The 23266-nt window shown below is 39.7% G+C and overlaps 1 protein-coding gene across 4 annotated transcripts in view; it reads right to left on the bottom strand.

Annotated features, from left to right (window-relative positions):
- hbs1l (HBS1-like translational GTPase) overlaps positions 1 to 23266 on the bottom strand; it is a 169485-nt gene that overhangs the window by 90124 nt on the left and 56095 nt on the right. For 2 of the 4 annotated variants that reach the window (XM_041187494.1, XM_041187495.1), the window contains one exon: positions 21943 to 22266. The exons of the other annotated variants lie outside the window; for them this stretch is intronic. In XM_041187494.1, coding sequence (XP_041043428.1) covers positions 21943 to 22266 — 324 coding nt within the window. The remainder of the gene's footprint in view (positions 1 to 21942; positions 22267 to 23266) is intronic. 4 annotated transcript variants of the gene reach the window in all.

Consider the following 23266-nt stretch of genomic DNA (forward strand, 5'->3'; position numbering starts at 1 on the left):
AGGTGCTTTCACACCTTTTAAAGAACCCTAAATGTGGTGTTCCCAAACCGATAAACCACTCAGATATTTATCCATTGTTTAAAATGCACACCTGTAAATTACGAGACCAAACTCTCAGATAATATCTGCAATCTGTAAAAGTATTCAGATCATCTGATTACAATAATAAAGTAATAAAGAAGCTTTAAAGATAGTAAAGAAGTTTTACAACATTTAAAAATCTTGCTTTTTTAAAAATCCACAATATTGTTGTTATTTCTAGTACCAAAACTAATCCTTAAAGTTCTTACCCTTTCAATGTGGATTAGAAACATGTATTTGGATAAAATTGCAAACTTGAAAATGAACTACAACAGAAAAACTCTCAATGTCCTTCCCCTGAAGTTTGAGCTCCAGCCTTAAATATTTTGGCATTATTTCTGGGAAAAAAAACTTCAAACATTTTGTTACATATTATTCTTATTTTTTAACTTTTTATTTTTTACTATAGTTTAGTTTTTTTACACTTCAAAATTACAGATTGAAATTGTGCAGAATCCTAAGGCTTATTTTCCCAATTTGTCTGATGATCTTGTGTTATGAAAAGGAAATGGTAAAGTAGAATGGGTATTAATTATGTTCAAAGTTATTGACAAAATAAATTAAGATATCTACTTTAACACCCATAGTTCATCTTAACAAACCTAAAAAACCTTTAAAAGTGGCTTTTGACCATATTGCACTATCCTTGCTTTTAAGCTTGCACAGATTGAATTTCAAGTATCCCAAGAGTATGTCTTCAATTCCATTTTTTAAAATTTTAGATTAAATTTTAAACAATGCAGATCAAAATAATCAGTATTTTCATTCTCTTGACCAAATACTTTTATAGTGCTTCTTGGGAGCTTTGTATGATTTCTGGCTACAGTAGAATAGTGGTTATGGATCATTAATGCAAAGGCCAGGACCAATGATCTGGAGATGTGAGTTCAAATCCCACCATTGCAGCTGGAAAATTTAAATTTACTAAATTAAATAAATCTGGAATATAAAACAGTAACGGTGACCATGTAACTACTGAATTGTCATAAAAACCCATCTAGTTCAATAATGTCATTTAGTAAAGGAAATCTGCCATCCTTACCTGGTTTGGTCTACATGTGACTTCAGACTCACAGCAACATGTTAGGCTATAAATTGCTCTCTGAAATGACTTATCAAGTCACTCAGCTGTATCACGCGAGTATGAACAACATTAAACATAAAGTTAAATGGACCACCCTCCAGCAAGTTCTTAGGCACCAAACACAACAAAGGCCCAGTCAAGCCTGAGGAGTCCTCCTCACCAACACTTAGGGATTTGTTCCAAGATTGGGAGGGCTGTCCCACAGACGAGTAAAACAACAGCCTGACGTTAGTCACTCTCAGAATCATACCTTACAGACAATGCCCCAGACTCCTCCTTCATCATTTCTTATGTTCTGTCCTACTGACCTGGCGGAACCACCAGAAATGATAGCACAGTGTATATGTTTGGGAAGAAGCGGCCTGGGTGTCCTCACCATCAACTTCAGTCTCCATGAAGTCTCATGACACACAGAGGCAAGAAAGCCTCCTGCTGATGATCACTTAGCATCCACCTGAAGTACATAACTGCCTGTTTAAGCTTGCAGTAGTTGGTGAGAAAAGCAACTCAAGAAAAAAAAATCTTCATCTCGTCTTCACTGATCCACCTGTCACATGTGCATCTTCCATTATAGTATTGTTAGGAGTGACCACCGCACAATCTTTGTGGAAACTTGGTCCCATCTTTACACTGAGGACATGCAGCATGGCACTACCACCATGCTAAATAAAACAGATTCAGAACAAATCTAGCAGCGCCAAAGTGGACATCCATGAGGCACTACAGAGCAGCAACAGCAGTAAATTGTATTCCACCACAGTCTATAAACTCATGGCCTGATTTATTCCTCATTCTACCATTACCATCAAGCCGGGGGGATTGATGCTAGTTCAATGGAAAGTATAGAAGAGCATGTCAGCAGCAGCACCAGGCACAACTAAAAGCGAAATGCTAACCTGGTGAAGCTACAACACAGGACTACATCAATGTTAAACAGTGGAAGCAGCACAAAGCAACCAGAGCTAAGCAATGCCACACCAATGGATCAGATCAAAGCTCTGCATTCATGTCACATTCAGTCATGAATGGCAATGGACAATTAAACAGCCAACTGGAAGAGGAGGCTCCATGAATATCCCCATCGTCAATGATGGCAGAACCCAACATATCAGTGCAAAAGACAAGGCTTAAAAAGCATTTTCATCCAACTATCTTCAGCCAGAAGTCGAGTGAAATAGTCACCTCTGCCCCTTAGGTGAGATTTCCACCATAACAAAAGCCAGTCTGCAGTCAAATCAATTTCACTCCAAGTGATATCAAGAAATGGCTGAACACACTGCTTATGGGCCCCAACAACATCCCAGATATTGTGCTGAAGACTTGTGCTCCAAAACTAGCTGCACCTGTGGCGAAGCTGTTTCAATAAAGCTATAACACTTGCATATACCCAACAAAATGCAAAAGTGCCCACGTATGTCCTGTCCACAAAAAACAGGACAAATCCAATTCAACAATCGCCATCCCATCAGTCTGCCTCAATCATCAGCAAAACCCTTCGGAAAGTGCTGCCAACAGTGCTATCAAGTAGCAATTACTCACCAATAACCTATTCATCAATGTCCGATTTGAGTTACACCAGGACCACTCAACTCCAGACCTCAAAACCTCATTGCAGCCTTGGTTTGAACATAGGCAAAAGAGTTCAACCCAGAGGTGAGGTGAGAGTGACTAGCCTTGACATCAAGGCAGCATTTGACAAAAAAATGGCATCAAGAAACCTTAACAAGAATGAAATCAATAGGAATCGAGGGGGGGGCAACTCTCCAATGGTGGAATCATACTGAGCACAAACAAAGATGGTTACATTTGCTGGAGGCCAATTATCTCAGCCCCTGGACATCGCTGGGGTTCCACTGTGTAAGTCTCCTAGGCCCAAACATCTTCAGCTATTTCATTAATAACCTTCTCTCCTAAGCAGATATTCACTGATGATTGCACAATGTTCAGTTCCATGCACAACACCTCTGATAATGAAGCAGTCCATGCTCACATGCAGAAAGACCTGGGCAACATTCAGATGGAGCTGCTAAGTGACAAGTAACATTCGTGCCACACAACTTCTAGGTAATGACTACCTCCAGCAAGAGAGTGTCTAACCACCTCCCCATGATATTCAATGGCATTACCATCAACAAATTTCTTACCATCAACTATCATGGTATCATTGACCAGAAACTTAATTAGACCAGCCACAAAAATACTTTGGCTACAAGAGCTGGTCAGCAGCTGGGTATTCTCCAGTGAGTGACTCATCTGACTCCCCAATGCCTTTTCACCATCTAAAAGGCACAAATCAAGATTATGATGGGATAGTCTCCACTTGCCTGCTAGTGCAGATCCAACAATAAGTCAAGAAGCTCAACACTATCCAGGACAAAGCATCTCACTGTGTGGACCTTAAACAATCACTTCTTCCATCACTGGTGCACTATGGCTGGAGTGTGTATCTACAAAATACAATACAGCAACTTGCAAAGGATGTTAGCGCCTCCCAAACCTGCAAACTTTACCACTCAGAAATATGGGCAACAGGGAACACCACCACAAGATCCTCTCCAAGACATGCATTATCCAGACTTAGAACAATGTCACTTACTATTCCTTTGTTCTCATTGGGTCAAAATTCTGGAACTCCCTACCAAACAGCAATGTGGAATTAAATTTACCATATGGAATGCAGTGCTTCAAGAAGGAAGCTTGCCATCATCTATTCAAGAGCAATTAATGATGGACGATAAATTAAAGTCTTGTTGGCCAGAAACCCTTCCCATGAAAGAATAATAAAAACAATTGATTTATTTCAGAAATAAAACTTTTTTTGTATTCATTCATAGGATGTGACCGTCACTGGCTAGGCCAGTATTTATTGCCCATCCATAATTGCCCTTGAGAAGGTGGTGGTGAGCCACCTTCTTGAACTGCTGTAGTCATGTGGTATAGGTGTGGAACTTCCAGGATATTGATCCAGCAGCAATGAAGGAATGGTGATATAATTCCAAGTCAGGATGGTGTGTGGCTTTGAGGGAAACTTGCAGGTGGTGGTGTTCCTATGCATCTGCTGCCTTTGTCCTTCTCAGTGGTAGAGATTGCGGGTTTGAATGGTGCTATCGAATGAGCCTTTGCGAGTTGCTCATTCTCCTATTTTCCAAAAAGGACAATAGAGTATAATACATGTTGGAGCCATCCAAGTCATTCAGGCTGAAAGGTAGGAGCCGGGTTAAAGGAATTCCACTGGACTTCCTGCTTGGGGGGTTGAGAGTCTGCTGACAACCTGCCTACCAAAAAATGCCTTTCTTTACAGAATCAAGTCAAGACAAGAGACAAGTACATTGCAAACTTGCAAATATAAATATCAACAATGGGTAACCATGATCAACATGATGCAGACCAAAATTAAACTCCAATGGAGTGAAATATCTTGCTTTCGACAGGCATAATTCCCTTTTCACCAAATAAAATCTGTGACTCCACTTACTTGCCAATTGCTCGCATTTCATGTGAGGTATTAGCATTTTTGTTTTCTGTTTTTTGAACAGGAACTCAAATGCCCACTAACTCTGGAAGTTTGCACCTATTCACAATTTATCTGCATTTCAAATCTGCCTGCATTGTGAGTGATGTCTTTTGCACATCTGCGACATTTCAGCACACGTCTGAAAACACAAGCCATGGTCAATTCTATTTCAATGTCAAGGAGTCCACAAACAGTGAAAGAAGCACATGCAGGTTTGGAAAGCCTGTAATTAATGTGCTTCAGGACTAATTTAAATGTTTTGTCAACGTAAGTCTGATATGCAATCAGTTTCACGGAAAAATTAGAAACTCAAAAAGAACGGATCATTTTACAAAAGCATCCCAAAAACATTGAACCTCGACTTATTGAATCATGTTTTGAGCTTAGTTTCTAAACTAAGATTAGGAAGTGACCAAAGCTGCAGCTGTGCAACAGTATCACAGTTCAAAACAACTTCCATCATAAAATGGTTGGATCTGTGTGTTCACTGATCTAATTTATCATACTGAAATAAAAAATGCAAATTTCTAATGCAATTCCAATTAGCACTAGAGCACTTGTCACTCATTTAGTAAGAGGCGCATGGTCAATGAGGACAGGCTTCGGCCTGAATGAGACAGAGACTGAGTATATTTGGGAATTTGGTTCAAAGTGGGATTTCAGTGCACAGGGGGAAAGAGGTGCTTTAGGGAAGGTTTACTGCAGGAAGCGAAGTTTGCTGAGTGGGGAGTTGGGTAAAGGACGGGGAAGAGGTGCTTTTTACTTCTACTCATTTTCAGCCTCCAGTATTTGTTTTCCACTTTAGTGCAGCAGAAAGAGCAGATAAACCAGTAACTGGTATTATTAGTTTTATAAATTATATTATAAATACTGTATTGTTTTATCAGTATTGCAAAGTTTACTCACAGTGCCGAAACCTAATGCGAGGTGTAGCTTTATTGATCATAATTAACTAATTATCAATCATTAATTATCATATCATTAGATGGCAGGGCAGGTAATGTGCTGCCACTGCAAGATGCAGGAGCTTCTGGATACTAGTGTAATCCAGGAAAACACATCTGCAGCAAGTGTTCGTGGCTGAAGGAACTTTGGCTTCTTTTTATTGAGCTGGAGGCTGAGCTGCAGACAATGCGCCACATCAAGGAGGGGGAAAGTTACCTGGACACTTTATTCCAGGAGGTGGTCACACCCCTTTTGATAGGGACTTAGGGTCTTCTGATTTGGTTAGTGGTCAGGGAAGGAGGGTACGACTGCAAGTGATGTAGGTAAGGGGACCCAGAGGGCAGGAGTGTAAGAACCTGCACTCTTACAATTGTCTAATAGGTCTGAGGTTCTTTCAGCTTGTTTGTGCAGGGTAGATGAGCTGATTGCCCATAGCACCATGGTACAGGAAGTCAATTCAAGTGGAGGAGGCGGGGAGGTTTACAATGAATGTAGCAAGAGGAGTGGACAGAATAGTCAGGATTGATACAGTTCTCTGCAGCAAAAAGTGAGAGTCCAGGCAGCTGTGTTGCCTGAGAAGCTTGGCACCAAATTAAGATGAAGAACCTCAAAGATCATAATCTCTGGATTATTACCTGAGCCATGTGCAAATTGGAATAGAGCGAAAAAGAGAGAGATGAATGTGTGGCTCAAAGACTGCTGTGGGAGAAGTGGGCTCCAGTTTGTGGGGCAGTACTGGAGAAAGCAGGATCTGTACCGTTGGGGCAGTCTACACTTGAACCATGCTGGGACCAGTGTTCTTGCAAGCCATATAACTAGGGAAGTAGAGAGGGTTTTAAACTAAATAGTGGGGGTAAGGGATCAAATTTGAGAAGCTTGGTAAATCAAAGAGTAGAAGCAAGCAAAAGAGAAAGGTATTACAGGAAATGAAAAACATACTGTGGCAGGGACACAGTACAAATCTAACAGTAAATCAACAGATGAGACTAGAAGTATGATTTGATAGCCATTACAGAGACATGGCTGCAGGAAGACATGGATTAGGGCCTGAATATTAAAGGGTATAGGACATTTAGAAAGGACAGGAAACGAGGAAAAGGTGGAAGGGTGGTTCTGTTAGTTAGTGATGGTATTAGCACAATAAAGGAGGATGAACCAAGTTCAGGAAACCAGGATGTGGAAATGGTTTAGGTAGAGATGAGAAATGGTAAATGCAAGAAGTCATTTCACAGAATCACAGTGCAGAAGGGGTCCTTCGGCCTACTGAGTCTGCACCGACATTTGAGAAACACCTGACCTACCTACCTAATCCCATTTACCAACACTTGGCCCATAGCCTTGAGCCAAGTGCTCATCCAGGTACTTTTTAAAGGATGTGAGGCAACCCGCCTCCACCACCCTCCCAGGCAGTGCAATCCAGACCATCAACACCCTCTGGGTAAAAAACTTTTTCCTCACATCCCCCCTAAACCTCCTACCCCTCACCTTGAATTTATGCTCCCTTGTGACTGACCCTTCAACTAAGGGGAACAGCTGCTCCCTATCCACCCTGTCCATGCCACTCATAATCTTGTACACCTTGATCAGGTCGCCCCTCAGTCTTCTCTGCTCCAACAAAAACAACCCAAGTCTATTCAACCTCTCTTCATAACTTAAATGTTTCATCCCAGGTAACACCCTGCACCCCTCCAGTGCAATCACATCCTTCCTATAATGTGGCGCCAAGAACTACACACAGAACGCCAGCTGTGGCCTCACCAAGGTTCTATACAACTCCAACATCACCTCCCTACTTTTGTAATCTATGCCTTGAATGATAAAAGCAATTGTCCCATTTTCCTTTTTCACTACCCCACTAACATGCCCCACCGCCTTCAGAGATCTATGGACACACATGCCAAGGTCCCTTTGTTCCTCAGAACTTCCTAGTGTCATGATGTTCATTGAACACTTCCTTGTCAAATTACTTCTTCCAAAGTGTATCACCTCACACTTTTCAGGGTTAAATTCCATCTGCCATTTATCTGCCCATTTGACCATCCCGTCTATATCTTCCTGTAGCCCAAGACACTCAACCTCATGTTTAACTAATTTATTGGAGTTCTTTGAGGAAGTAATGTGCTGTGGATAAAGGGCTGGTTGTACTGTACTTAGATTTCAAGAAGGCATTTTATAAAGTGCCACATCAAAGGTATTGGCATGGAGAGAAGATTGGCTGACTAACAGGAAGCAGAGTGTAGGCATAAATGGTTCTTTTTCAGGTTGGCAAGATGTAATGAGTGGTGTGCCACAGGGATCAGTGCTGGGACCTTAACAGTTTACAATTTATATAAATTACTTGGATGAAGGGATGGAAGGGATGGTTGCTAAATTTGCTGATGACGCAAAGATGTAAATTGTGAAGAGGGCAAAAGGAGGCTACAAAAAGATATAGGTAAGTTAAGTGAGGGGGCAAAGATCTGGCAAATTGAATGTATGGGAAAATGTGAAATTGTCTATTTTGGCAGGAAGAACAAAAGAGAAGCATATTTTCTAAATGGAGAGAGATTGCAGAGCTCTAAAATGCAGAGGGATCTAGACGTCTTGGTGCATGAATCGCAAAAGGCTAATAGGCAGGTACAAGAAGTAATTAGGAAAGCTAATAGAATGTTATCATTTATTGCGAGGGGAACTGAATACAAAAGTAGGGGAGTTATGCTTCAGTTATACAGAGCACTAGTGAGACTAGATCTGGAGTACTGTATACAGTATTGGTCACCTTTTTTAAGGAAGGATATAAAAGCGTTAGCAGTTCAGAGAAGGTTTACAAGACTAATACCTGGAATGGGCGGGTTGTCTTATGAGAAAAGATTGGACAGGTTAGGCTTGTTTCCACTGGAATTTAGCAGAGCAAGAGGCAACTTGATTGGTTCTAGACTGGTAAGGGGATCAAAGGTTATGGGGAGAAGGCGGGAGAATGGGGTTGAGAAACGTATCAGCCATTATTGAATGGCGGAACAAAGTCGATGGGCCAAATGGCCTAATTTCTGCTCCTAGGTCTTATGGAAACATATAAGATCCTGAGAGGTCTTGACAGGGTGGATATAGAGAGGATGTCTCCTCTTGTGGGAGAATCTAGAGCTAGGAGTCAGAGATTAAGCAGAATTTCTTCTCGGGGGTCATGCGTCGTTGGAACTCTTCCTGAAAAGGCAGTGGAAGCAGAGTCTTTGAATATTTTTAAGGCAGAGGTGGATAGATTCTTAGTAAGCAAGGGGGTGATAGGTTATTCGGGGTAGGCGGGATGCAGACTTCAGGTTACTATCAGATCAGCCACGGTCTTATTAAATGGCGGAGCATACTCGAAGGGCCGAATGGCCTACTCCGGCAACTTGTTCATATGTATCATGTGTATAAAACAATTATTCTTATCCACCTAAACAGTGTGTGAGGAAAAGTTTTTTTGTGACTTCCCAAGATACAAACTGAGCATCAGCTGGATATATCTTTATTCTTGTCAGGCAGGCCAGATCAAATAATAATGGTGTAATGAGGTGGGTCATGTTTCAAAAGAACTGTTCCATTGCTTAAGCTGTAAATATATCCACAGGTGCCGAAAACACCTTTTCTACACAATAAAGCTAAAATTTTGATCCTGCCATCGTCTGGTTTAGACTAGGCTTTAGTCCCTTTGCTGTTCATGTCAGAGTGCTCCAAGAAACATGCATATGCTGAGATCACATTTTCAGGATGAGGTCCGTAAAATATCTTAAGAATTTAGGGTACACTGTAGAAACCTTAGAAAGTAAAAGTTCTTTGGATTTTTCAGCCCTTCAGTCCCTAGTTTGCCCTACTTTAGGAGAGAAATTGCTCCAGAAAATGACTTCTGGTTATTCTCCAGTGAATACAATATATCCTTGAGGCTTTTGTTTAATTACATAATCAAATAATGCAATTAACTTTTTTAAAAGGATCTTTCAATGCTTCAGTAAAAATCATGTAATTATTGTGTAAGTAAAGATGCAAACACAAATATTTTATTAGAACTTAACACCAAACAGCTATTGCCCTCCATTCCAAAAATACAATGAACAAAAGATTAGGGATGAGCACAATGAAGATCTAAAACAGAAACCTATGACAATTAGAATTAAGCCAGCTTAATTAATTGTGATTTAGAAATCATGTAAAATGTTGGAATCCTCCATCATATATGGTATGACCAGGAAACCAACTTAAGGTGAATCAAGTTTTCACTTGTACCATTGGTTTGATAGATCTAATTGCTGAAATTCTCCTATTACCCCAAAGGTTATGTTGATGAGAATATAATTCCTGTTGGAGTCATCCAGGTTGAAAGGCAGAAGCCGTACTAAAGGCAGATTCCTGATCCTCCTGGTAGGTGGTTGCAAGTCTCATTAATAAATTATCACTGGCCTAGACAAAAAGTCAAAGTCACAGATTGTAGTAGCAAAAATTTAGAGGCTGAAATCTACCATTAAGGGTCAAAACGACTGCATTTCCAAGAGCCACATGATCTCTGGGTAGAAAATTTCAAGTTCCAGAATGTAAGCAAGTTAATGATTAGGGATAATTGCCCTGCACATCATGAAATTTCTGGCCTAACAAGTGTGGAACTTGTCATTCTTCCAGAAGTGTCAATTCCAAGCATCACCCAATAGGCAGTTGAGTTAACAAGCTTCTGAAGGGTCACTATCAGAAGTTTCTGGCTAGAAAAAGACTATCAAAAATCAAGACTGAATTCTCAATTAATTTGCTGGTTTCAGTGAATTTCATTGCTAGTTGAGATCTTGTAACTCAAAGGTACATTGAGACCACATGGAGAGGCAGAGAGACAGGATGCCTTTTTTGTTTTAATTAGATTTCTTTAAAACATTACAAGTAGAATTTCAAAAAAAGACAAAACCTATGAGGGAAAGAGATGGGAAGGGATGGGGAGGAGGGTTACAGGTTTTAAGGTCAAATGTTCTCAAGGGTCACTATTTCCATCAGGGTGATTTGCACAGCGTATGATTGAACCCCATCTAGTGTACTACACAGCACTTTAGCACTAGACCTCAGGAAAGCCACATTATTTTGTTGGTTGAAGTATAAAGGTAACTCAAGTTGAGATACAAATCAGATCTAACTGAACGGTGACCTGGTTTAATGGCCTAATCATGTTCCAACATAGATTACAGGCTGTTGTGTAATGCCAAACACAGCATGCCCAGTCCTCACAAGTTAGACATAGAACTTGTGTATAAATGTATAACTTCTTTCCCCAAAGGGCACAGATGAGTGAGTTGTTAAAATTAAGCATTTTTATCTATCATAGGTTATTTGGTGGATTTTGTTCTCACTGGTTACAGCATACAAAAGGGTTAAAATTAAGGAGTACTAGCCGATTCATCAAGCTCCATAGAATATACTTTACATTGTGGTATTCCAAAGGCACAGATTTGTGAATGTTTACTTGCTTGTTATTGACCAATGAGCATCAACTGGATTGCTCAAGTAACTACAGAATGAAATTTGTCCTCAGATGGGGATATATTTAACAGTTAATTCAAATTATTTGTAGCAGTTCAATGGATGAAGTCAATCAATTCATAATCAAAGGAGCTGCATACACTATGTTTGGCCACTGTGGGTAGATGTCATTTTAAATCCCGAATATGGTTAACTATATAAATGTAACTATGAGAAATATGGTTTTAACGTCCTTTTTCTGGGATATCTTGGAAACAATTTGGAGTTCCATCTTGGATGACATTGCAGGAAGATAGCAGTTAATCTGAGCAGATCCAGGTCTCCTTGCAACTGCATAACTATACAAGACACAATGGCCACATTTCATAAGTTTTATATAGAGAATTAGACCAGAAGTAACTTGGCTGTTTTGATTGCAAGGAAATAAGTGAAATCTGCATTTAGTGTAAATCTACAATATCCCGTGTTGCTGCATGTGGGAAGACCACATGCGGTGTTCAGGTCAAGAGAGTTTAGAGGGAAGGCTGGATAATTGAGCCATGGTGGCTGAAATGACATGGTGAGAGGGAAAAAGAGGGGGGCACATGGAGAGGAAGAGAAGGGAGAGGAAAGGATGAAGAAAAGGGAGAATGGGCATGGACAGTGGAGATGAAGGGGGAGGGTACAAATGGGAAGGACTGGGGAAAGAAACAAGAATAAGAAAGTGACAGACATCAGAAATTACAGCAGGAATGTCAAACTGAATAAGAGTCTAGTAAATTATCTAAAGGTGTGGACTGGGGGCTGCATGGAACAGGTAAAGCCAAGCTGAGGCGTACTGACTGCTTTACTCAAGAACATTTCAGATCTACATGTAGGCAAGTGATTGCTGTGTCAGATAACAGCCAGTGAGTACAATTGTGTTAGGTTCCATTCTTGCCACCTCAACCTAAGTCGACATAATAGAAGCATGTACAGGGACCTGAAATTTTCAGGGTGGTTGTGGGCGAAGCAGGAAGGTTTAGGCTGAAAGGAGGGAACCATTTAAGGCCTTCCAGAGGGGAGTCAAGTCAGAAAGAGCTGACGGGAGTTTTCAATGCATGCTGACATTAAGTATTGCAACATACTCAAATTTAATATATCAGGTGCTGAACAAATTTGTCTGATGATTTAAAGCTCCTCTGAGTATATTCTTCTACCTATTGAAGACTTGATACATTGCAGTTAGTGGAATTAGTGATATTCTGTTCAACCAGTGAGTCTCGATACATATACCCAGAAAAGGGCACAGACTCTGGTTTCCTCACAAAAGGTTCATTGCTGAAAGTAGCCAGTGACAGTGAAGCCAAAGAATTATCAAGCAGTAAGAATCTAAAACTGGAACAAAAAAAATCTGAAACCCACATAAATGCCATTAGATTACTGTAATATTTCTACACAAGGCATTATGCAATTATGGGATTGTGTGTTAGCTTTCCCTTTGTCACTTAGCCACAATTGAAGAACTGTTCCACTCTCTCGAGGCATCAATGAAATACTCATTCTGATCACAAACCAAACTGCTTGTGCAGTAAATCAGTAGGTTGTATTCTTTAATTTATAGCTTAAAACCATACATAGATTAATAAGTCAATTAAGCACTGGCCACTGTACAGTAGCAAAAACCTAGTGTTATTACTTAAATTTCATATATCAGGGGATAAATTCTCTTAATTTTAATACTCTAGATGGTGGACAGTCCCATTTGAAACCCGCATTAGAGAACGTTAAAGTGCTCTATGCCTCCAATAAAGTTAAAACTAAAAACCTGGCTACATTTCAAAAAATCCCCAAGAAAAAAGTGACAATGGAAGATTATGTAAATCATTCAAAAAGCAATGCAAATACTGTTAAAAGCACACATAGGCATGTCATGAAACTAGCAAATGGCCTAATTTTAACACAATGTAACACATTTTAAAAATACATAGAAAGAAAGAATGTAAAAGCATGCTGCATCTCAAGTGGATTAGCCACAGATTTGTCCCCATGTTTCCAACACACCGAGTTAGTAATCTCAGCTGGATTACTAGGGAAAAGAGCAAAGGGAATGTGAGAACAATCATAATCTCTGCATTCTCAATCAGCTTCCAATAGCAGTGAACTTGAATGGCAGTGACTGAAGCTTGCGAACAGATAACCTAGCAAACATCTTGTCTGATGAATACACATTAGGGTTGCATTGAGTACTTTCTGTATGTGCTTGTAACTCTAACACTATAAGTACAGAACAAAAACAGAATTATCTGGAAAAACTCAGCAGGTCTGGCAGCATCGGCGGAGAAGAAAAGAGTTGACGTTTCGAGTCCTCATGACCCTTCAACAGAACAGAGAGAAATGGAAAGCAATGAAGGTGAGCAAGGCAAAAGAGAGATATGGAAATCTTGTGGCAGAGACGAACAGAACTTCTTCAAGGTAGGCATTTCTTGAAGAGCAGTGGCAGTCAATTAAACACAGATAAAAACAAAAAACTGCGGAAGCTGGAAATCCAAAACAAAAACAGAATTACCTCGAAAAACTGTTCTGTTCTGTTGAAGGGTCATGAGGACTCGAAACGTCAACTCTTTTCTTCTCCGCCAATGCTGCCAGACCTGCTGAGTTTTTCGTATCTCTCTTTTGCCTTGCTCACCTTCATTGCTTTCCATTTCTCTCCTCACTATAAGTAAAGGGACTATTTCACAATGGCAGGTTCATTTCCCAAGATGACAATAGTGAACCAAATGGATTTTTACAACAATAGCAGCTTTTAAAGTCATGTCTTTTTCTCACATCATCCTATAGTGGAATTTGAACTCCCAATCTCTTGGTTACTAGTCCTGTATCATATCCACACTACCAGACATTTTCTCTTCATTGACATCGGTTTGGTACAGTTGAGTCAGGAATTGGGGGGTTCAAGCTTCAGCATGTCAGCACACAATCTAGGCAGACAGATAGAGAGGATCTGTTTCCATTGAGGGAACAGTCAAGAGCCAGACCACACCATTTTAAGGTGAATGACAAATGAATCTGAATATTGTTGATAATTACCTAAGGAGAAAAAAAAATTGCAGGGTTACAGGGAAAGAGTAGGGGATTGGACTAGCTGAATTGCTCTTGCAGAACACAAAGGACCAAACGGCCTCCTTCTGTGCTGTAACCTATTCCATAATTCTACAGCTTCAGTGCATAATTGAAGGGTTATTACATTTCCAAAACTGCCATTTTTAATCTGAGGCAATAAACCAAAGTCCCATCTACCTGCTTGAGTGGACTTTTTTTTAAAATCATTCAGGGGATGTGGGCTTCAAAGGCTGGGCCAGCATTTATTGCCCATCCCTAGTTGCCCTTGAAAAGGTGGTGATGAGCTGCATTCTTGAACTGCTGCAGTCCATGTGGTGTAGGTATACCACAATGCTGTTAGGAAGGGAGTTCCAGGATTTTGACCCAGTGATAGTGAAGGAACGGCAATATATTTCCAAGTCGGGATGGTGAGTGACTTGGAGGGGAACTTCTAGGTGGTGGTGTTCCCATCTATCTTCTGCCCTTGTCCTAGATGGTAATGAAAGATCATGAAAGATCCCCTAATATTATCTAAAGAACAGCAGGAGATTTTCTGACATCCTGGTAATAATCCACCCTCAATAAACACTAAGTCATTGGTCATTCATCTGCCATTGACAGGAGTTTGTTGCGCACAAAATGGCAGCCATTTTTGCTTACATGACAGTGGTTGAAATGCAAAAACATTGTTTTGGTTGTAAAGCACTTCAGGGTGTCCTGAATACGTGATAAGATACTATGTAACTGCAATGCAATGAATTGCAGCCTTAGCTCAGTTGATAACACTCTCACCTCTGAATCACAAGGTTCCAGGTTTAAGTCCTACTCCAAGATTTGGGCACAAAAATCAAAGCTAACATTCAATATTGAGATAGTGCTACAATGTCAGAGGTTACATCTTTCAGATGAGAAACCCCTCCCCCAACCATCCGCCTGCTCAGGTGGATGTACAAACCTTGAAACACTTCTACCAAGTCAGCAACAGCCAGCAGAAATCCATCATAACTAACCTTACAGTGGTTGATGATCCCTTTAAATAGAACAACTGAGGAGATCCTTTCTGCTGTTCAACACATTCAGCTGTGCAAGATTAGCAGAGGTCATTAGCTGGACTGAGGTCACAAACGGCACTGCTAGAGTCAAATCAGCAACTGGCTCCGTCTATTCTGCGTTTTCCACTGCACCCTCCCTGCACCTGTGCGAACAACCTACCTAAAATGGCATCCATCATGACCTGTACCAAAAATGAGCACACCCAGTAAGGGTGCAGTTTTGGCCAGAACCAACACCAGCAATGCTGAAAATACGAACACTACGCAAATAAATTTTACAGACATTTAGGTGTAGAGCGAGTTTTATGTTGATTCGGTCAACGCCACACTGAACTTAATAGCATCTGAAACTGTCAGTGGATTTTAGGGGAGTTCTCAGTGGATTCTCAAATTTTAAACATATTACATATTAAAGGGATCCCTCAAGAATTCACAAAAATGTAACAAGAAACATACTTGGTAAAAATTATTTTAATATTGCTTCCCCATCGCCAAACACACAAACTTCGCTCGGTCTCACTCACCAATAACCTAAAAAAAAACTGTCTCTGTTAAATATTTAAGTTTGACAGCTGCTTTAGTTTTCCAGTTTGTGTAAGAATTCAGCAGAGTTTGGTCGGGAATACCACCATTATTGTTACATTTGAGGCTACATTTAAACTTGAAAGTAGCGGTTTTTTTAAACCAATGATTTGCACATAAACAGACTATTATCCTGTGATCACATATGATTGTTTGTCACTTTTCCTCCGTTCCAAAGGTGATCATAAGCTTTTGTTTAAATGCTAAATGAAATAAAATGATAATAATGAAATAAAAACCAAAATCCATTACAGTTCTGTCCTGGTAGACCAATCATTCCAGTCTGTTCCAATGAGCCTACTTCTTCCTATCTTGACTCTTTTATTTCTCCCCTTGTCCTGTCCCTTCCCACCTACATCCTGACTCTTCTGACACTCTACATCGTCTCCTAGCTACAGTTTCCTAGCCCTAATCTTTACTACACCTCCATTCCCCATCAGGACAGTTTAAGGGCTCTCCATTTCTTCCTTGAACAGAGTTTAACCCACCACCCTTCTCTACCTGACTGAACTTGTTCCCACACTGAACAATTTCTCCTTTAACTTGTCTCACCTTCTCCAAATAAAAAGTGCTGCTATGCGTCCCTACATGGGTCCTAGTTGTTATGCCTGCCTTTTTGTGAGGTATGTCCAGCCCTACTCAGGTCTCCTCTCCCAACTCCTTTTCCGGTTAATTGATGACTGTATCGGGGCTATTTCCTGGTTTCACCCGGAGGTGGTAAACATCATCAAATTTGCTTCCAATTCTATACTTCTCATCCCCCCCACATGGTCCACTTCTGACACTTCCCTTCCCTTTGACTTCTGTGCCTCCATTTCTGAGGATAGGCTGCCAACTAACAGTCATTATAAGCCCACCAGCTCCCACAGTTACCTCGACTCTGCTTTCTCACACTCTGCCTCCTGCAAGCACTCCATTCCATTCTCCTAGTTTCTCCATCTCTGTTGCACCTGCTCTGATGATGCAACATTCCATACCAGCACTTCTGTTATGTCTTCCTTTTTCCTCAACCAAGGATTCCCACCACCAACCCCACTCAACCATGGCCCTCAACATGTCCATCTCATTTCTCACACTTCTCACTTCTTCCCCTCCCTCCCAGAACTATGATTGGGTTCCCCTTGTCCTCACTTTCCACCCCATCAGCCTGTACATTCAAAGGATCATCCACCATCATTTCTGCCACCTCCAGCATGATGCCATCACCAAACAAACATTTCCATCCCCTCCCCTGTCACCATTCTGAAGGGATCGCTTCCTCCATGACACCCTGGTCCAGTCCACAAACACCCTCAACACCTCATCCCCTTCCCATAGACACCTTCCTACGCAATCACAGGTGGTGCAACATCTGCCATTTTACCTCCTCTCTCCTCATCATTTAAAGCACAAACACTCCTTCCAGGTGAAGGAGCAATTTACTCATACCTCTTTCAATTTAGTATACTGTACTCACTGCTCACAATACAGTCTCCTCTACACTAGGGAGACCAAACGTAGATTGGGTGTTGATGATGGTGATACTGGCTAAAGGAGATCCATGATATCTTTGTCATTTTATCCTCCCCCATCCACTATCCTATCCTAGACCTTCCCTTTTGTTCTTCTTCCCCTCCCTTGTTCAACATAATAAAACTCATCACATTTCTACCTTCCTTCAGTTCTGAAGGGTCATTTTTGACTCAAAACATTAACTCTGTTTCTTTCTCTACAGATGCTGCCTGGCCTGAGTATTTCTAGCACTTTGTTTTTATTTCCGATTTCCAGCATCTGCACTATTTTGTTTTTATTGAAATAAAAAGCACCCGTTTTCAGAAATATCAGAAATTTAAAAAACATGGAAATCCATCAGTATCTTAAAACTTGGGATAGGCTAGTATTTTGATAAAGGATCTACAATTGAAAGATTAAGCTTTCTTTTTACAGATGATGTGTTTCCATGATCGCTAATTATTTTAAAATTTATTGGAACGTGGTAAGATCTGCATTTATTGCTCATCCTTCGTTGCCCTCAAGAAACTGGTAATGGGCCTTCCACTTGAACTGCTGATTCTGTGTGCATAGGCTGTAAAGCACTATCGGATATCTTGAGGATGCCAGAGTGCTATAAAACATAAATTCTTCCTTTCTTTTGTCTTCAGCTTAGCATGAAGTCATCCAACATGTCTAGTTTCAAGGGTGAGTTACAGATGTTTCTTAATTAGGAAAGTAAGTTCTCATCGTTGGAAAGTAAAGGCCGGATTTTGCGGACAGTGGAAAAGGAGTGGTGCTTGCTATTCACCACACTGACAGCTGCCAGAGCTCGAGTGCTTTTGAGTATAAACTTACTGTCATCTAACATCAGATCCAACACAACACCCTCCTTGGTGGATCTGTGACATTTGTGAGCAGGGCAAGAAACATTTAAAGCTCTTCAAACTCATAGGGGATTGAAGGGACCTCAAAGGTACACTGAGTCTAAACCAGGAATTATATTTAAACCATGTACAGAAAGCAAAATAAAAATTAGGAAAGAAAGATAGGATGAGAGAGAGAGAGAGAGGAGGAGATAAAAGACACAGGAAAAGTAAAACAAAGTACATATTTTTAAAATAATCTCCAATACTATATCAATTTCTGCAGGAATGAGATTCTGCACTTGTAAAATTAAATTTTCAGGGCCAGGGAAATTGTTATGGCAGTGTAAATGCTAAACATTCACTTACACCTGAATGCACCAGCCCCAATTTCTTCTGCTTCAGTGTGTAAAGAGTGAATAAGTACAGCAACTTCCCTTGCATTGATTTCAGTGCAAGCCTGTCAGCAAGGTACTGTTATAGTGCAGCCTGTGGAGTAGCAGGGTAACTCAGACTACATCTTCTGCATTTCCATATTTAACTGTGCAACACACGTACTCTGGAAGCTGCCCATCCAATTTACCTATTACAACTGATCCACTGTAAGATGTTAGCCTCACCAATATTCTCAGTGCAAAATCTGGGCCATAACTTTTTTTTAAACTGAATTTATTCATGCAATCCAGAATCCATAAGACTGATTGGCAATTGCATTACAACTTCAAAATGTCAATATGTAAATAAAATTGTAAAATCTAAATTCACTGATTTAACTTATATAAAAATATATACTTGCAAGTAAATTAACTCATTTCAAATGTATACAAGTTTTAAAATATTGTTTTATGAATACTTGGATCAAATCATTTTAATTTTTCAATTTTTGTCAAAATCTTTTACTTTTTTAAATATGTAACATTAAGTTTCAACTGTAAAACATGCTAGGGTCAATATCAGTAACAAATACAGTAAGTTGAAGCCTTGCAACTGATTTTGTATTTCAAGGCTGAGTTTACTCTAACTTTCAGGTCATCAAATTGCAATAGTATTGGGCATGTCATGTCATTTTCAACAGCAAATATGAATATACAGACATCCAATCTTAATTTATTACAACTGGACTTTTTTAAAAACCATTTTAAATTGTCAGTTTGTAAGTTGCTGAATGAGATGGTGCAAAAAGTATAGGCAGTAAGTGCAGCATCAGCAGAAGGAGCTCCAGCAACTTAACAGCCCAACCTCCTTCATCTGTAATTTCAGCATTTCTGACAATTTACCAGAGAAGAGAAATAAAGCTTGACTACAATAGATAACAAGATGATCAGTCACACAGAGGTTGAAACTAGCCTACTCCAGTAGCATGAAATAGGCACAACGTGAATCAGCTGCTGATTTTTCACCAATCTTCCTTCCACTGAAGCTCACAGAACAGTCTCCCTGTTGCTTTTACTTGGTTTGAAATTAAAAACTTTGACAATATTTTCTAAGTCAACTGAAAATAAAAGCAGGCACAGTGAAAAAGCGGCAACCAATTCGCCATGAGACCATTTTGTACTGCTGGCATAGAGAAATTTTACCCCCATTATATTATATTGATTTAATAATTTACCATTATATTTTATTGATTTAATAGCACCAGCTATGACAAAATAAAATGGAAACATCTGCTAATATCTTAAGTCCATATGGCACAAAAATTGAAAAATATTAATTTGTAGCTCAACCTGTATTGCTTTTCTTGCTGATGAATTGCTCAGCACAAGATCCATGACATCATTATTTTAGAATTGAGATTTTGTACAGTAATTGTTATAAATTTAAGTGATGATCTTAAAAATAATTATTCCAGACTCTCATACATTTTCCCAGTGAAATTACTGTTCTGCTTGGTCATCAACTGTGATACAAAGAATGAACTTGGATATGAAGCAATTTGAAAAATTGTGACAAATACCAAACCAGTTTTTACCCCATCACTAACACCACCAAAAAACACCATAACTTGCACCCTTCTAGCATTTTTTAAAGGTTATTAATTGTTGCATTATAATCTTCTGTAGAATGTTCTTAGTTGACACTAGGAGCAACTGCAAAGAACATTTTTTTTTAAAAAGTCCACCTTCAGTTCTGGCGATAACAAGAAATTCTTGCAAGTTGGAAAGCCGCTTTTCACTATTAGAATTGTAGAAAGATTACAAATACATGAAGCCGTACTTCTGTAAAACCCATTTTGAAAAATTAGAAAAATTAAAAGTAAAAATCTACAAGTTTCATAAAGATTGGTCCGGAGAAATGTATTCTTATCACAGCATCTGAAGAATGAAGATCTACATTTCAATCAACTTTGCTTAGGGTAAAGTTCAGTATTATGTCACAATAGATAGTGACCAGTGACTGAATTAACTAATTTGTATGTGGAAGATTTACCAATAACCACCTTTTTAACATGGATTAACAGCCCAAAATAATGCCAGAGCTTATGAATTTACTGAACAATTTCCCTAAAAACTCAGATAATGATCCAATCCAAAGCTTTTTAACCACACAAAAAAAATCCCCCAGTGTAAATACAAAGTGAGGCAGTATTATATTAGTCTTAGTCTCTAATAAAAGCTTTCTTCTGGCTGGCCTTTATAATATCATCTGGAGAAGGTGTACTGAAGTCAAAAGGTTTTATTTCATACAAAGGGCCCTGATCTTCTCCCTTTGTTTCTGCAACTTGTCTGCTGTATAAAAATGTTGTGTGAATATTAAGTAAAGTTTCTTTCTTTTTCCTTATAGGGTTCTGAAAACACATGGCTAGAGCAAACCAAGATGGTTCAGCACAACAGTGTTTCATCCAGGATGTGGTTCTTGTTCGCTTTGAAAGCTTGTGATTGCGAATACTTGTATTCCCATTAAATGCTTTGTAATTCACGGGTTTTTTATTTTGGCGAATAGATGTTTTAACAAACGTACTTAGAAGATCAAGCTCTGGTTCCGAGATCTTTTTTTTTGTGAGCACATTTGAATCAGTAGACTGCTGCCCTACTGTTTTTCCTGAATGCTGAATTTCACATGTGACAAAATGAACATCCTTTGCCTTTGAATTTTCAGGCACCTGTTGAGTATTTTCTGTGATCAAATCAAACAGTGACATATTTCCCTGTTCAGAAGTGTTCATTGTTACCAAAGATGGCAAGGACCCTGTAAACGTATCTGATGTTGTTTTAGCCTGACATTCACTGGCTAACTGTGCCAAAGATAAAGACCCTAACGGCAATATTACACTGTGCACTGAATTTACTGACTGGCCCCTGAGGGGAACTGAGAGAGAATCAGAGCTGCATGGACTATTTTTTTTATGCTCCTCAATAAGATCAGCTAGAGACGGACTTCCAAATTGATGAAAGGACAACCTATTATCTCCCACTATGTCCACTGGACTGCTTTGGGCAACTGTAGCTAGGGTATCATTGAGTCCATTGCTTTTCTGCTGGTGTTGGTTCAATTGATCAACTAGATTCAAAGCTCCAAGTGACGATGCTAAGTTCTCAGTGCTAAGTGATGACGCAGTTAAAGAGCTAGATTGACTGTGATCGGTGTTTAATGTTGCAAAAGGCAGTTTTGAGAGGGTTGTAGGGGAGGGTAGCGAGATTACTTCAGTCTTATTTTGTGTCAAGGAAGGCAACTTTGATATGTCTGTTGTAGGCCCAATAGGCTGTTTAAAATCCATCACTGGAGGCAATTCTGATAAATCGCAAAGAGCCAGTAAAGGTGGATTCAAATCTTGGTGGTCACTGTCTTCATTGGCTTTAACCAAATCTGCAAGATTTATACCTGTGTGTGAACATACTGCAGCCTGGTCAACCAACAGGCCATTTAACATCTTCATATTTGTCTGCAACACATTTGGGGTTGCTTTGATCATTTCCAACAACGAAATGCACTGTGCTGAGGTTTCCTCGCCCTCATTTGCACTTTCACTATTAGTAGATTCACAGGCTTCCATGGGAGCAGACACACAACTTAATTCAGACTTGGTCGATAACAGAATACTCAAATCAAAAGTTGAAGAATTATCAGTGTCATCTAATAAAGTTACTGGTAAACATGAATCTGTGCGTTTAGAAGCAACCAATTTTGATGAATAAAATATGTCTCCTTACCTTACGATAGCCAGAAATGGTCAGAAGATGAACAAGAAACCAAATAGGAATTCAGAAACCCAATGGCAATCCCCAATTTTGTCAGATTGGAAGAAGACAAGGCCACAAAAGAAGTGAAAGAGAAAAAGGCATTTGTTATTAAAAAAATATTTTCAAAAATAACAAATTCTCAAAACTAACTAAATTTAATATATAGAAGCAAACTCCTGTGGATGCTGGAAATCTGAAATAAAAACAAAATATGCCTCAAATACCTAGGTGAGGCAGCAGCCGTGGAGAGAAAAACAGAGGTACGGTTTCAGGTCAAGGGCCTGAAGAACGATCGTCGACCAAAAACATTGGCCGGAATTTTCTGGCTCCGTTGCAGGCGGGACCCTCCACGGGCAAGGAAGCGCCCCAGCCATAAGTCTATTGACTTGAGCAGGACCGGAAGATCCTGGCAGCGGGCTGCAGAAAATCCTGCCCATCATCTATTTCTCTCTCTGCAGATGCTGCTTGACCTACCTAGTAACTCCTTTAAATTCAGAATATTCTAGTTTTTACATGAAACAATAGTGTTGAAGAACTTGGAACCACTTTACAGGACTGAAAATGCCAGTACTGACTTCATCCCAATTAGAAACCTCTAACTAGTGGAGTGCCACAGGGATCAGTGCTGGGGCCTCAATTATTTACAATATATATTAATGCCTTAGATAAGGGAAGTGAATGTATAATTGCCAAATTTGAAGATGATATAAAAATAGGAATAACAGAGCATTTAATCTAATTAAGCACAGTCAGCATGGCTTCAAGGAAGGGGAGCTCATGCCTAACAAATTTATTAGAATTCTTTGAGGAGATAACAAGCATGATAGATAAAGGGGAACCAGCAGACATAATATATTTGGATTTCCAAAAGGCATTCGATAAACTACCGCACGTAAGGCTATTTAATAAGATAAGAGCCTATGATGTTGGGGGTAGTATATTAGCATGCTTAGAGGATTGGCTAA

The sequence above is a fragment of the Carcharodon carcharias genome, chromosome 5 (genome assembly GCF_017639515.1).
Source record: "Carcharodon carcharias isolate sCarCar2 chromosome 5, sCarCar2.pri, whole genome shotgun sequence".
Lineage (NCBI taxonomy): Eukaryota > Metazoa > Chordata > Chondrichthyes > Lamniformes > Lamnidae > Carcharodon > Carcharodon carcharias.